The 16038-nt window shown below is 41.1% G+C and overlaps 1 protein-coding gene across 2 annotated transcripts in view; it reads left to right on the forward strand.

Moving 5' to 3' along the window:
* The first annotated feature begins 224 nt into the window (after positions 1-224).
* Positions 225-16038, forward strand: part of AMPH (amphiphysin) — a 215033-nt gene continuing 199219 nt past the window's right edge. For both annotated transcript variants that reach the window (XM_060415081.1, XM_060415082.1), the window contains exon 1: positions 225-314. In XM_060415081.1, the coding sequence (XP_060271064.1) occupies positions 246-314 (69 nt within the window). In that variant the 5' untranslated portion in view covers positions 225-245. The remainder of the gene's footprint in view (positions 315-16038) is intronic.

Here is a 16038-nt window from a genome sequence, read left to right on the forward strand (position 1 = left end):
CACTCTCTGGGCTTTTTGACTCTCTTTCGCGCGCCACCCCGCCCCGGGTCACAGCCAGGGCCAGCGCGTCCCGCCTCCGCTCTGTCGCTTTAAGCGGGTCCCCGCCGGCGCGCCCCTCCCTCACCCCTCCTGGCGCTCGGCGGCTCTTCGCCGCCTCTCCCGCTCCTCCTGCTCCTCCTCCTCCTCGTCTCCCGCTCCTCCTCGCCGCCCGCTCCGCTCCTCGCAGCCTCCGCGCACCCGCAGCCATGGCCGACATCAAGACGGGCATCTTCGCCAAGAACGTCCAGAAGCGACTCAACCGCGCGCAAGAAAAGGTCAGAAGCGCGCGGCAGGCCGGGTGGTGGGGACTCGGGCAGGCAGGGCCGAGCTGGCCGGGGGAGCGCAGGAGGCCGGGCCGGGGCCGGGGTCGCGGGGACGCCCTGCCCTCCGCCGCAGCCACTGCAGCAAGGCGGCAACCGGCAGTCGGGGGCGCGCAGACCCGGTCCCCGGAGGCGCGGGGTGGGCCGGGTCTCCCGGCTCCCTCTCCCCTTGCGCGGCTGGGCGGGCGCCGGGCACGAGCTGAGGCAGGTGCGGCGGGTCGCCCGCGGCTCCCAGAGCGGAGCGCATCTCCCTCCCGGCGCCAGCTCCCCGCGCTCCCAGAGGCGGCTCGCGGGTCCCGGCGGGAGCTTGCGGCGCTGTAGGTCCTCCGGCGGGATTTCTGGCTACTTGGGTGCAGCAGGCAAGAGCGATTTCGCACAGAAGCTACACCTCTCAGATCTGTTTGGATCAAGAGGGCTGACCGCTCAAACCCAACGGCTTTAATACAGTGCAGTGAAGTGAATCCTGAAGTTCAAAACCGAGATCTAGATACACAACTTCTTTTTCTTTGCTTTTTATTTCTTTTTCTGAGGGGTCTCTGTTACACGTGTATCCCTTTTGACGCCAGTGCCCTTCTCTGGAAGGTCAACGATAAATATGACCCGAACCTAACTATTCTCTGCACATTTCTGCATAGAGGAGGGCGTTTTACTGCATTAAAAAAAAAAAAAAAAAAGGTCCAGTTGGGTTCCTTGGTGTTTCATAAGCCCCTCAGGATCGGTCACAGTCAATTATTTTTTTCCCCCCGAGAGATGGGTACAAATGAATGGCAGGTCCACGTCAAGCCCCAGCGCCCAGCAGTTGGGGAGGTACTGTTCCATGCACTGGGCTTGCCTGGCTTCCCTTGCCTGCTGCTTGTCACCAAGACCTTGCCAGCACGGAGGTCTTCATTTGTGTCCCTTGCAGAGGACATTCATATTGTATGTTAAGCATTGTGCTTGAAAATTGACACCAGCTAATAAGCCCCGTGGTTTGTGTCCGTTGAACTGTGTTCTCTTTCACGTGGAAGTATTTTCTGTCCCTGGGATTCTGGGTGTTTAGCGGTTTCCTGTTTTACTGGAAGTCAGTTTTGCCGCGTTGCTCACTGTGGCAGTGAATTTCCCTCTGCAGACCCTGTCTTAGACTGCCCTCCAATTCCCACTGACCGCCAGGAACTGAGCTGAAGGGGGACACTGATCCCTTTGCCTCTCTGTGTTCCCAGAGGCTTGGTGGCTGCCTTTAGTCCCTCCCTTCACACATCCAGGCTCTCAATGCAGTAAGAGGATTGTATTTCTTTTAATATCTACCCAAGCTTATCCTGAACCAACAGTGATCCTCCTGCCACTCCTTTAGCTGCTGAATTAGCAAGGCTTCCTGCCTGCTTCCAGTCCCTGGCTGCGTGTCCAGAACGTAGCCAAAATCTGCTGGGAACCTGGTTAGGTTTTGTCATTATTTTTCCATACTTCATTTTATCCACTGGTAGATATTCCACCCCACCCTCTCCCTCCTTCCAAGTAATTACTTGAATTTTGGGTCTGAAGCTTTTCATTGAATCCACTTTCCATCTGTGAAGGAATTTAGTGATACAGTCTGCCTTTTGACATATTAAATTATTTCTTAATCTAGGTCACCAGCTGTTAATATGCCAGAAATAACTGAAAAGAAAATGTAATCTGACTTAGCATGCAAGCCCTTATAAATTGTTGAAAACTCACTGTTGCGTTACTAAGGTCAAGTGTGTGTTATGATTGCAGTTGTGGCTGGTGGTTGATCACAGTGATCTAGGGAAGCTTTGAGCAGGGCTTCAAGTGTCCTGATTTCTTCCCTGGAGAAAGCTGCTGATGAAAAGTGCCTGTTGTACCTAGTTTAGAAGATTAAGTCACCAAGAGGCTGAGAGAGTGGGTTCTGGCCCTGGGTAAGTCCTGCACCCCCTACTGAGCCTGTTCAGTGTATGGGAAAAGAGCATGTGCACATCCAGGTAAGGCAGTCCAGCCAAGCCCAAACAGTAGCCTCTGGACAATGGAAAACAAAGTATGCCGCTATTGATGGGTTCATTAGACATCTCCTCCAGTGATGCCTTCTTTTTGCATCTTCAGTCTCCTGGTGCTCTTCTCCAGATGCTCTGTTGTAGTAACTATGTGCCATGTATGTTCTTGACACCCTTTGTTCCTGGTTTTTACCACAAATTTTCTCAAAAGAGTCCACTCTCTCACGTTCTCATCATTTTTGATCGACCTAACAGCTTGCATGCATTTTCCCTCCAAATGCATGACAAACTACTCTTTCAGGTAACTTATGGCTTTCTATGAATTTAATATAGTATTTTTAATTGAAAGCCTGTAAAGTTTCTTGGGAGAAAAAAAAAAGTGAAATGCATATATAAGGGGGAAAAAAAAACACCAACAAATTAGAACACTCATAAATTCTACCACTCAGAGACTCACAATTGTTTGATGTGTGTCCTAGTAGATTTTTTCCTGTTGTATATGTATGTATTTATACAACTAAAACAGATCCATCCTATAAGATTTTGTAACCTGTTTATTTCATTTAATAATCATGAATATTTTTCAGTAGATGTACATATTTTCCATCATGATTTTAAGTGACTGAACAGTATTGGAATGTATGCATTTTAGTGAATCCCCTATTTTTGGACATTCAATTTCCATTGTTTCTGAATATAAATGCAAATAAGTGAGAAAACTTACAGGGGAAATGTTGCTACACATTCAAGTATCTCCTTAAATAAATTCCTAGAAGAATTATTCTGTCAAAGTTATGCTTATTTTTATCATAGTTAGATCGCCTTTCAGAAAGGTTGAATCAATTTACATTCTCACCAGCAATCTCTGAGACTTTGCCATTAGCAGATACTAAAATTTAAAACATTCTTCAGATACATAATTGGAAAAAACTCTTGCTATTCTTTTTCTTGGTTTTATTTTTTAAAGGTCTAACATTTTTTGTAAGTTTTTTTAATCTGTGAATTTTGTTTGTATAATTTTGCCCATTTTGTATAGCATCTCCATCTTGTTATTTGCAAGGGCAGAAACTATCAATTCTAAAGGTTACAAATATTATTTCTTCCTTTCTATATACTTTTTAACTTTTGAGCATTTTTTTCTGCTATGGAGCATATTTATGTTTGTGTTATGTTTATTTATTTATTTTGTATTTGCTTAAATCTATCAATTGATTTTGTGTGGTTTCCTCTTTTGGATGTTGAATTACTTAGGATCCTGCCACTTGTAAATGTCAGAAAACTCAGTTCAAACTGGCTTAAGGAAAAAAAAAGATTTAATTACTAAAAATAAAAATATAGTTCTTGCACATATAAATTTAAATGAGTACAAATACAATATATACTTTTATTAAACTATGAATATATATATATTCTTATATATGTGTATTTAAAAATATATGTACACATTTCTGTTATATATGTTAACTCATTTGATTCTGTGGAGTTAGGTACTATTATTATCCCTGTTTTATAGATGAAGAAGAGATTAAGTTACATGCCCAAGGTCACACAGTATGCAGTAAAGCTGAAGTTTGAACCCAGGCAGTCCAGTGCTTCTTGATTACACGGTACTGCCTCTTATAATTAGGAAAGGGGCAGCGGTGGACACATATCAGGCCTGCATGGAAGCAGGGATTCAACCACAGACATCAGGGCTCAGGTGTTTTCTCTCTATCTCTCATCTCTGCAGCCATCTAGTCAGGCCCATTCTTGGGCAGGTTCTTCTCTTTTGGTGGCAAGATGGCTGCCAGCAGCTCTAGGCAAGAGCATGTCACTATTTACGGATAACTCAGGATAGCCCTCACCAGCCCAACTTGGGGCTTGTTCCTCACCCTGGAAGAAAGAAATCTCTGGCCAAGGGCCAGGGCCATGGGTTGGACTGGGCCTGAATCACAGACTTCTGTGGAAGCTGGGGTGAAGAAATGTCCTCTAGACCATATGCCATGCTCGTGGAGGAGGGAGAATCAGAGGACAGAAAATGGAATGGGTACTGGGCTGGCAAAATAAAAAGTGTCCACTGAGGTATAATTAAAAAGCTTTCCTGTCCCATGTTTGTGTAAAGAATCACGTAGTTAATAATTTAATATTCATTTAAAATTTCTTATCAAATTAATACATCCACAGTTTAAAAAATAAAATATTAATAAAAGGCTTATTATGAAAAATAGCAGTCCCCTGTCTCCTCTCTCCTCAACCACCAATCTTGTTTCCCCAGAGGCACCTATTATTAATCACAGTGCCTCTCAAATTATATTTAAAACTACTTCTGAATCTATCCTTTCATATTTGGTGAAATAGGTAAAGATTTAGCTCTCATACATTCTTCCCTCTACTTCCATATCCCCTAATAATATAGCAAAAATAGTTGATTGCTGAGGATTATATTTTTAAAATGGTAAAGTATGGAAAAGAATAGGTATTTGTACATGTATAACTGAATCACTTTATCGTACAGCTGAAACTAACACAACGTTGTTTATCAACAATACTCCAATGTAAAATAAAAAAGCTTTAAAAAGCCTAATTGATAAGATCAAAAGAAAGTATAATGTTTGTTGACTATAACACACACATCTGAAGTATTCAGCCTTTGTGGATTTTTGTGTATATGGATCTCTGTATAGCTATCACACAGAACATTTCTATCACACCAGAAAACTCTCAACCTTCATGCCTCACCTGTTGTCCTTTTCTATGTTCATGCATTTTAAATTCCTTTACAATCATTTTCCTGATGAACACCTTTTATTGTACATATTGGTTATTTTGATATCTTCTTTTGCAAAGTGTCTGTTCAAGTCTGTGTTTTATTTGGGTTGCTTGTTGTTTCCTTATTGACTTGTAGAAGTTCTTTATATATTTAGTATATGAGTCCTTCCTCAGATAGACATTCTGTGAAGGTGTTCTCCCAGAAAGTGGCTTGTGTTTTTCTTTCTTAATGGTGCCCTTGGATGAAATGAAGTTTAAAATTTTTATGAAACCTTATCAGAAGATTAGATTTTTCATGTAGTTTTTTGTTTTCCTAGAGTTAATCATAGCCTTATTTCTGTTTGCTTATTTTTCTATGAGCTATGTAGAATTGTTTGTTCTTGCTTCATCAGATCTGTTAAATGCCTACCAATATTGTATCAAAGGTCCGTATAGTCAAAGCTATGGTTTTCCACTAATCACGTATGGATGTGAGAGTTGGACCATAAGGAAGCCTGAGTGCTGAAAAATTGATGTTTTTGAACTGTGATGTTGGAGAAGACTCTTGAGAGTCCCTTGGACAGCAAGGAGATCAAATCAGTCAATCCTAAAGAAAGTCAATCCTGAATATTCATTGGAAGGACTGATGCTGAAACTGAAGGTCCAATACTTTGGCCACCTGATGAAAAGAGCCGACTCATTTTAAAAGACCCTGATGCTGGAAAAGATTGAAGGGAGGAGGAGAAGGGGACAATAGAGGATAAGATGGTTGGATGGCATCACTGACTCAATATATATGAGTTTGGGCAAGCTCCAGGAGATGGTGAAGGACAGGGAAGCCTGTGATGCTGCAGTCCATGGGGTTGCAAAGAGTCAGACGTGACTGAGCGACTGAACAACAACAGCAATTATAATCAAGGGTTCAGTAAAATCAGATAATGCAATTATGTTCTCCTACTGAAGGACCCCCTACCCCAAACTCTGTCAGTTCGTCGTCTCTGCCCTTTTACTGTAAGCTGGGCTGATTTTTTTCTAAGCCTGCTACACAGCTGTCATCCTGGGTCTTTCCTCGCCAATGTTGGGGTTGAGGAAGGGACTTGAAGGCCCATCTATTCTATAATCCCAGGCTTTCAAACTGTTCCCCATTGTCAGTGTTGTGCTTTATCCTCACTTTTTGCAGTTCTTGGTGGATCCAGGTTCTAAGGTAGAGTGTGTTTGTGACTCGTGAGAATTGGCTGCTTTTTCATGGGTTGCCTAAACAGGCACTTCGAGGAAGTACTTGTCTCTATTTGGCTGAATTGTTTCCATTCTTGTGTCTACTTTTTTGTTTCTGTAAAATGTATTGAGCTCTCTCATCCACTAGTAACACCTCTCCTCTTTTTATCCATGTATGTTCATACCTTTTTTTAATTCCTTTGTTGTCATTTTTCTTGCAAGGGTCTTGGGAGGAAATGGATGTAAATAATACAGTCAGTTTGCCTGTTTTTTTCAGAGGCCTTTTTTACTTAAGTATTTAATATCTCTGGGATTTTTTTGTCCATCTTTATTCATTTGTGAAATCCAGTGACCTTTATTTTGTCTTAACCCTCCTTGACCTCTATGCAATATTTAAGTTGGTGGTGCAGTTCAAACATTTTTTAAGATTAAAACTGGCTTCCCAGATGGCACTAGTGGTAAAAAACCTGCCTGCTAATTCAGGACATGAGATATGGGTTCAGTCCTTGGGTTGGGAAGATCCCCTGGAGGAGGAAATGGCAACCCACTCCAGTGTTATTGCCTGGAGAATCCCCATGGAGAGAGGAGCCTGACAGGTGACAGATAGTCCATAGGGTTGAAAAGTGTCTGACCTGACTGAAGCGACTGAGCATGCATTCAAACATTTTTTTTAATGTGACTCTAGTAAGGAGGGAGGCTTTTGGTATGTTATAATACTAGCCTCTTTCAGTATTAGATTTTAGTATTAATAAGAGTGAAAGTGAAAGTAAAGTGAAAGTTGCTCAGTCCATGGAATTATAGTCCATGGAATTCTCCAGGCCAGAATACTGGAGTGGGTAGCCTTTCCCTTCTCCAGGGGATCTTCCCAACCCAGGGAGCAAACCCAGGTCTCCCGCATTGCAGGCAGATTCTTTACCAGCTGAGCCACAAGGCTTCCCTCCAGTGTTCCCAAGAATACTGGAGTGGGTAGCCTATCCCTTCTCCAGCGGATCTTCCCAGCCCAGAAATGGAACCAGGGTCGCTTGCATTGCAGGCGACCAACTGAGCTATGAGGGAAGCCCAATAAGAGAGTTACATTATATAAACTCTAAGGACATATACTGTTCTATAGTCTTTGTGCTAGTTTATCTGCCGTGAGTGACTGTTATATAATAGTCTTAGGTGGAGTTTTTTTCATGCATTGTATCTTCCTGAGTAAATTGTAGATGCTTGAGGGGAAAGACCAAATGTATCGTGAATTGTATGTATGCAGCGATGATGTATTATTTGACACTGTGTTTTCTTGCTAGTTTACTTTCCACCTCTGCAAACACATTGCCTGAAAGCATCCACCTACATTATTCTTTCTCTGACTTTTGTGGAATTATGATAAAGTTTTCACTGTGTATCATTGTCATTTGAACTGTCGTTTTGTGAAGATAGCATATAAAATAAAATTAACTTTAAGAGTTTCAAAGATGGATGGAACTCCATAAATATTAGGTTTTGTTGTTGTTCAGTCATTAAGTAATGTCTGACTCTTTGCCACCCCATGGATTGCAGCACACTAGGCTCCCTTATTCTTCACTTTCTCCTGAAGTTTGCTCAAATTCATGTTGATTGAGTTGGTGATACTGTCTACTGATCGCATTCTCTGCTGCTCCTTTCTCCTTTTGCCTTTGATCTTTCCGAGCATCAGGGTCTTTTCCAATGAGTTGGATCTTCACATCAGATGGCTAAAGTATTGGAGCTTCAGCACCAGCCCTTCCAATGAATATTCAGAGTTGCTTTCCTCTACATTGAACTGTGCTAAATTCTTAGTTTTATGGGTCAAACAGATATTGATAGAATCCTGTGGTTCAGTCCAATGTTGATTGTGTGATATAGCAAGAAAAGCAATGTAGTCTCCGTGCATGGCAAATTATGTGACTTTGTGGGTTTAAAAAAAAAATTGTTGCTTTCCAGATGCTCGCATTTAGTTTTGTTCTCAAAGGGAGACCTATAAATGGTGCTTGCATGTGCCTGTACTGGTGAGCATGTGCCTGTGTTTATTTTATTTATGCAGATTGAGTGGGAGAAGAAATACCTTGCTCTGATCAGGAGAATTTACCTGGGACCAGAGCCTTTTCTGTGGAAGATTAGCTTATATGACCATGTTTACGTTTGAGGACTCTTTAGAGACTGAGTCTCTGAGGCACTTACAGGGTTTCCCCTTTTAAGATCATCTGAAGACTTTGTTGTCCAGTTCCACATTGTATGACATATACCTTTGCTTCTACTAAGATAATTTTCTCTGGCTGTATTATGAACTGACAGAATTAAAAATAATTTTGAGGGCATTCTTGAGAGTAAGGTTGCCTTCTTCATTTTTTTTTTTTTTTTTACACATAAGCATGCTTATGTGCATCATCCTTCTTTCCCCAGGAACGAATATAATAGAGAATCAGAACTGTAGGGTCTGAGATTTTAACTTTTTACAAAGTTATCATTATCCTTTGCAACATAGCATATTGTATGTGTTTTCCATAAATCATACTTTAAAAGTCAGCTTGTCTATGAACCAATACAACTTAAAATATCTGAAATGCTTGTATAAATAATATGGTCCACTTGGAGTATAAAATTAGGTCCCATGTAAAAAGTCCTCAAATGATTTTTAAAAAATACATAAATGTTCCAGTATATCATGAAGATACACTTACTGCTCCCTGGGGTGTCCGTCTTATGATAAGTTCTGAAATCCTATGGGGAGTTTCCCTTCCCTAAAGAAGTCTTAATTTTTACTATGGCCGTATGGTAAGGGAGTCCAGCTTTCAGATGTCAGTCCTGTCCCCTGGGGTGAGCACTGCAGTGTATCAGGAACCCAGTGGCATCCCCCCTCACTACCCCAATAGCTCTCACAGAGAGGGCAGGGCCAGGAAGCCTTTTTCTCCAGGGTTATACTCAACTATGGCCACTCTGTGTCATAGCAGCCCTAAACTCCCAATGTGTGAGCTCTTTATCAGTGGGTTTATCATTTCCAAATATACTCGCATATGTACACACAGATTCTCACTCCAAGATTTCTCATCATGCCACGGTTCCTAAGTTAGGAAACTCGCATCAGCAAACACTGATCATCCAATTTATTCATGCCAGTCCACATTCTTCTGTTTTTAATAACATGCTCATAGGGATGTATCAAATTGATTTTAAGCCTGCAGTTTGAGAATACTACTCTAGCGGAGCCTCAGCATCCTTCCCTGTAAATTTCTTTTGGGTCATGAGTCCATTCAAAGATGTATGTGTGTGTTTATGTGAGAGAGGAAGAGATTGTTTTAAAAAATATTGTGAAGTACTTTGTGAGCAAATGAGTTGAGAAGGCAAAGAGTATTTTTAAAAATGATATGTTCTGACTTTTTAAGTCTGGAAATTTCTACTTGACTCTTCAAATATACTTTTCTTTCCATTTTTATAGCCCTTTAAATTAGGGGCCATCTGAATAGAACACCTGAGGAAATATGTAAGCCTGTGGGCTTCAGTGATGGGATAATGGATAAAAAGATTTCTTGTGTTACAGATAGAATTTTCCAGATAAATGGCTAATGTTTACATAATGGAACTGCCATCATCACAGAGTTTGAGGAATTCACCTATGAAAGTATATATAGTAAGACTCTACACACAGCACTGTGTAAAATTAACACGAAAGTAATCACGATTTCTTGGGAACACATCCACAGGTCAACTTTTCATATAGTAATGCTGAAACTTCATTCTTATTGATTCAAATCTACATTTAAGTATAGTACATTATATTTCCTGAATATATACTGAGTGAATCTTTAGAGGAGTAATGCTGGATAAAGCCATGGATAGATCTTAGTTGTAAAATATTTGCTATGCATAGTATATTAATTTTGATTACCCTGGAATTATTTAGAACAGATGTATAAAAATCAAAAAGCTACAATTTTGGTCATTTTCATCTTATTCTCATATAGTTATTTATTTGACAGTTTAGTTCAGAAGTGGGAAGAACCTGAAAAAATGTATACACATGTATATATATATGGGGCGTTCCAGGTGGTACTAGTGGTAAGGAACCCACCTGCCAATGCAGGAGACATAAGATATGCAGATTCCATCCCTGGGTAGGGAGGATCTGCTGGAGGAGGACATGACAACCCACTCCAGTATTCTTGCATGGAGAATCCCATGGAAGGAGGAGCCTGGCAGGCTACAGTCCATAGGATACCAAGGGATTGGACATGATTGAAGTGACTTAACATGCACACGCACATATGTGTGTGTGTGTGTGTGTGTGTGTGTGTGTACATTTATGCTAGATGTACATATTCTAATAGTTATATATTCTATTGTAAAGTCAACCTGGTAAAATTTGGTTATTCATTTAGACTCATTTATTAAAAATCTAATGCCTGAAAGGCACTTGCTACTAATATAGCATTATAATATAGCATTCAACAAAGACATCTTGGTTGATCATAGACCAGCAGGAGCTGGTAGAGAGATAAACCTTTGAACTTAAAAGTAACTACATAGTAATTAATGAAAAATAATAATTAAAAATTCTATGAAAAGAAAAAGAAATTTAAAAAAATGTAACTAGGGATTTCACCTGGAGTGAGAGAGTTGGATATACCTACCTGAAGAAGGTAGATATTAAGCTAAGATTCTAAGGATGAGTTGCAGTTATCCAGACAAGAGGAGTAAGATAATGGTGTGGGAATTATAGTAGTCAGTGAGCATTCCAGACATCAGACTCTTTGCCCTCATTCACAATGCTGCTGCTAAGTCACGTCAGTCGTGTCCGACTCTGTGTGACTCCATAGACAGCAGCCCACCAGGCTCCCGTCCCTGGGATTCTCCAGGCAGGAACACTGGAGTGGGTTGCCATTTCTTTCTCTGATGCATGAAAGTGAAAAGTGAAAGTGAAGTTGCTCAATCGTGTCTGACTCTTCGCAACCCCATGGACTGCAGCCTACCAGGCTCCTCTGTCCATGGGATTTCCCAGGCAAGGGTACTGGAGTGGGTGCCATTGCCTTCTCCCTTATTCACAATAGATAAGATAAAAATAAGAGCTATAGAAAATAGTGTCAGAATTGACTGTTAGCATTGGCCTTGTCAATGATCTCTTCTACCATTTGCATATTTATCAAAGTGGAGAAGTGGACCCTAATTGGGAGAGTCTTTTTGTAGTTGCAGTCTCTCTTTTGTGTGATCCGATTTTTACTCTCAGGTGTTAAAGGGTCTTTCTGGGGCAAAGTTCCCCCTTGATAGAGAGGCAGGACGCTGGTTTCAGACATGAATTATCTGTCATACAAAGATCCCTTTGTACAATAGCAGTATACACAAGCGGAATCTGTTTTTATGGCTATGTAACTAAAGAGCCTCTTGATGATGGTTAAAGAGGAGAGTGAAAAAACTGGCTTAAAACTCAACATTCAAAAAACAAAGATCATGGCATCTGGTTCCATCACTTCATGGCAAATAGAAGGGGAAAAAGTCGAAGCAGTGACAGATTTTATTCTCTCAGGCTCCAAAATCTCTGCCGACTGTGACTGCAACCATGAAATTAAAAGACTCTTGCTCCTTGGAAAAAGGAAAACTATGACAAAGCTAGACAGCATGTTAAAAAATGAAGACATTAATTTGCATACAAAAGTCTGTATAGTCAAAGCTTTGGTTTTTCCAGTAGTCAAGTACAGATGTGAGAGTTGGACCATGTAGAAGGCTGAGTGCTGAAGACCTGATGTTTTTGAATTGTGGTGCTGGAGAAGACTCTTGAGAGTTCCTTGGACAGCAAGGAGATAAAGCCAGTCAATCCTAAAGGAGATCAACCCTGCATATTCATTGGAAGGACTGAAGCTGAAACTCTAATATTTGGCCACCTGCTGTGAAGAGCTGACTCATTATAAAAGACCCTGATACTGGGAAAGATTGAAGGCAAAAGGAGAAGGGGATAGCAGAGGATGAGATGGTTAGATAGCATCATTGACTTAATGGACATGAATTTAAGCAAACTCTGGTAGATAGTGAAGGATAGCCAAGCCTGGTGTGCTGCAGTTCGTGGTTCATGGGGTTGCAAAGAGTTGGACATGACTTATCGACTGAAAAACAGCAGGGTCTCTTATCATAGTTCAGTTCAGGCCCTCAGTCATGTCTTTGCAACCTCATGGACTGCAGCACACCAGGCTTCCCTGTCTGTTGCCAACTCCTGGAGCTTGCTCAAACTCATGTCCATAGAGTTGGTGATGTTATCCAAACATCTCATCCTCTGTTATCCCCTTCTCCTCCTGCCTTCAATCTTTCCCTGCATCAGGGTCTTTTCCAATGAGTCAGCTCTTTGCATCAGGTGGCCAAAGTGTTGGAGTTTCAGGCTCAGCATCAGTCCTTCCAATGAATATTCAGGACTGATTTTCTGCTGGATTGACTGGTTTGATCTCCTTGCAGTCCAAGGAACTCAGAAGCTATCAGGAATTCAAAATAGAAATTAAAGTCCTTATAAAAATTTTAAATGCTGCATGTCTGGAAAGATTAGTTTGTCTTTAAAAGGTTTGAATGGGCTTCCCTGATAGCTCAGTTGGTAAAGAATCCTCCTGCAATTCAGGAGACCCTGGTTTGATTCCTGGGTCAGGAAGATCCCCTGGAGAAGGGATAGGTTACCCACTCTAGTATTTTTATGCTTCCCTGTGGCTCAGCTGGTAAAGAATCTGCCTGCAATGCGGGAGACCTGGGTTTGCTCCCTGGGTTGGGAAGATCCCCTGGAGAAGGGAAAGGCTACCCACTCCAGTATTCTGGCCTGGAGAATTCCATGGTCTGTATAATCCATGGGGTCACAAAGAGGCAGACGTGACTGAGCGACATTCACTAAAAGGTTTGAATCCACTTGGATTCCCAACTTTTAATGAGAGAGAGAAGAGAAGAGAACCCACATGATTAATGCTGGAGGCCTTAATTATTTTGTAGGCACTGACCTGATTATATTGCAAGCTGTGGTCTTGAGTTTAAGAATCTGAGATAATTGGCAGCTTGAGAAGAATCTTAAATTTGGAAGAGAATCTTCAGTAGCAGGCAGACTCTTCCCTTATCTAATAATGATTGCTAATAGTTGAGTAGCATAGATGGCTCAAGCCATGGAAGGATACTCCATTTTGTGGTAGCACAGCCTAGATCAGTGTGATACCTTTCACATACTCTATATTTGAGACCTCCATACAAGAAATCCTTTCTTTTTAACCTATGTGTTTCTACAGCAAAAAATGAACTTCCCACCTGCTCTTTGTTTGGTGGGTTCTTCTCTGAGCCTCCAAGCAAACTGTGTCCAGATTTTTCTTCTCGCCTCTGTAGGAAATGCATGTAAGCACTGGGATCACTAGCATTATGAAACATGGTCCATGAGAGGGCTCTCCTGGGAACTGATATTGGCCTGTGATTTCTCCTTTGAAGCCTAGAGAGTAAATCCAGAAATCCAGTACCCCAGGGTAGTGTTTTCGCGATAGTCAAGAATATTTGGGGGAGTGAGTGAGTTAAGAATGCAGATTCTTGGGCCTATTTTAAAACCTACCAGAATCTCATATTAAGACTCAAGAATATGCATTTTTAATAAGTTAATTCAAAGTCTTAATGAATGCAGAGTACACTGCTTTAGAGAAAGGGGCTTGGTTGAGATTTTGTGGTGGGTATGAGCTTCTAGAGGATTCCCTGGTGGCTCAGATGGTAAGCATCTACCTGCAATGCAGGAGACCCGGGTTCATTCCCTGGGTTAGGAAGATCCCCTGGAGAATGAAATGGCAATCCACTCCAGTACTCTTGCCTAGAAAATTCCATGGATGGAGGAGTCTGGTGGGCTACAGTCCATGGGATCGCAAAGAGTTGGACATAAATGAGCTGCTAGGTCCACTTCAGGGTTATAGTATAGAGAGTAAGGCTTTCTGGGACATGAGTTTGAGCAAACTCTGGGAGATAGTGAAAGATAGGGGAGCCTGGTGTGCTGCAGTCCATGGGGTTGCAATGAGTCGGGCATGACTTAGCAACTGAATAACAACAACAAGGCTTTCTACCACCTAGTGACTCTAAATTTATCTTGAATGTTGCAGAGAGCGAAAGGTGAAAAAACAGTGCCCTATGCAATGCTTAAAAATATCCTTATTCTTAAAATAGCCTACTTAGGTTTCAAAGAAATCAGTCAGTTTTGTAGAGGCCAAATCAGAGTTGTTTCATCAAGGGCCAAATGTCTTCTTTATTAGGAGTGTTGTACAGCATGGAGGATTGGAGTCTGTGTAATCTTGTGCTATAAAAGCCATTATAATTTTAGAATAAATCTGGCTGCTGCATTGTTCAGCAGTAGAAATGTTTGTGTCAAAAAATTGCTGCATATTTTTGGTAGGTGATAGAGATGGGAAAATTTGAGAAATTTATTTATAATTACATTGATTTTGTATGTTTTATTATGGAGTGAATAGTAATGAGATTGCTTAATATGGCTCATAGGGAGTGTCATCAAAACTCAGAGGATGGTTTTGGTCTCTAGTTGAAGAAGCCCTATTTGATAGGAACTGGATTATCATATTTTAAGTTTAATTTTTGTTAAAGTATTTTGTTGAGAACTTGTATCTGTGTTCTTTTTTAAAAAATTAATTAATTTATTTTAACTGGAGGCTAGTTACTCTCCATACTCTCCATAGACGTGATTTTGGTAAAGGGAAAGTACATAGAATCAAGTACATATTTTTTCAGAAGGTTTTTGCTAGTCACAAGGAGCAGATGTCACCATGAAGGAATTTAATGATTTTCTAGATATAAATATAAGGAGATGCAAGAATTGGGCTCGTAAAATCAGCTCCTGAAGATATCCAACTATCTAAAAACTTGTTCTGCTAGTTTTTCTAGGGCACAGGGTACCTCATTTCTGATATCCATCCTAAACTCCCTTCAGGGGCTGTTGAAGGTCAGCAGCTACAGCAGCACATGATTTAATCTTTGCAAAATATATTGACCTTCCCCCTATCTCTTTGGGGCAGTTTTCTCAGAGCTGTTTGAAATGCTGTTTCCCAGGACATAGTCCTCATTTTGCCTCAGACAAAACTTAACTTGCATCTCTCACTTTGTGCACTTTTTTTTAAAGCTGAAAGGATGGAGAATGGGGGAATTGGGTGAAAGTGGTCAAAAGGTACAAACTTGCAGCTATAAGACAAATAAGTTATGGGGATGTAATGTTCAATATGCTGACTGTGGTTAAATTAACAATGCTGCTGCTGCTGCTGCTAAGTCGCTTCAGTCGTGTCTGACTCTGTGTGACCCCAGAGACGGCAGCCCACCAGGCTCCCCCATTCCTGGGATTCTCCAGGCAAGAACAGTGGAGTAAGTTGCCATTTCCTTCTCCAGTGAAGGAAAGTGAAAAGTGAAAGTGAAGTCGCTCAGCCGTGTCCGACTCTTCGCAACCCCATGGACTGCAGCCTACCAAGCTCCTCCGTCCATGGCAAGAGTACTGGAGTGGGGTGCCATCACCTTCTCTGAAATTAACAATACTATACTCTATATTTGAAAGTTGCTAAGAGAGTAGATCTTAAAATTTCTCAAAACAAAAAAAAATTGTAACTATGTGACATGATGGATGTTAATAAACTTATTGTGGTAATCATTTTAAAGTACAGATCTTCCTGGACATATGTCCTGATAAGTTCATCATAAGTTAAAAATATCCTAAGTTGAACAATGCATTTCGGGCACCCGACCTACCAAATATCATAGCTTAGCCTAAGCTATGTTAAATACGCTCAGGACACTTA

Source organism: Ovis aries, chromosome 4 (genome assembly GCF_016772045.2).
Source record: "Ovis aries strain OAR_USU_Benz2616 breed Rambouillet chromosome 4, ARS-UI_Ramb_v3.0, whole genome shotgun sequence".
NCBI lineage: Eukaryota > Metazoa > Chordata > Mammalia > Artiodactyla > Bovidae > Ovis > Ovis aries.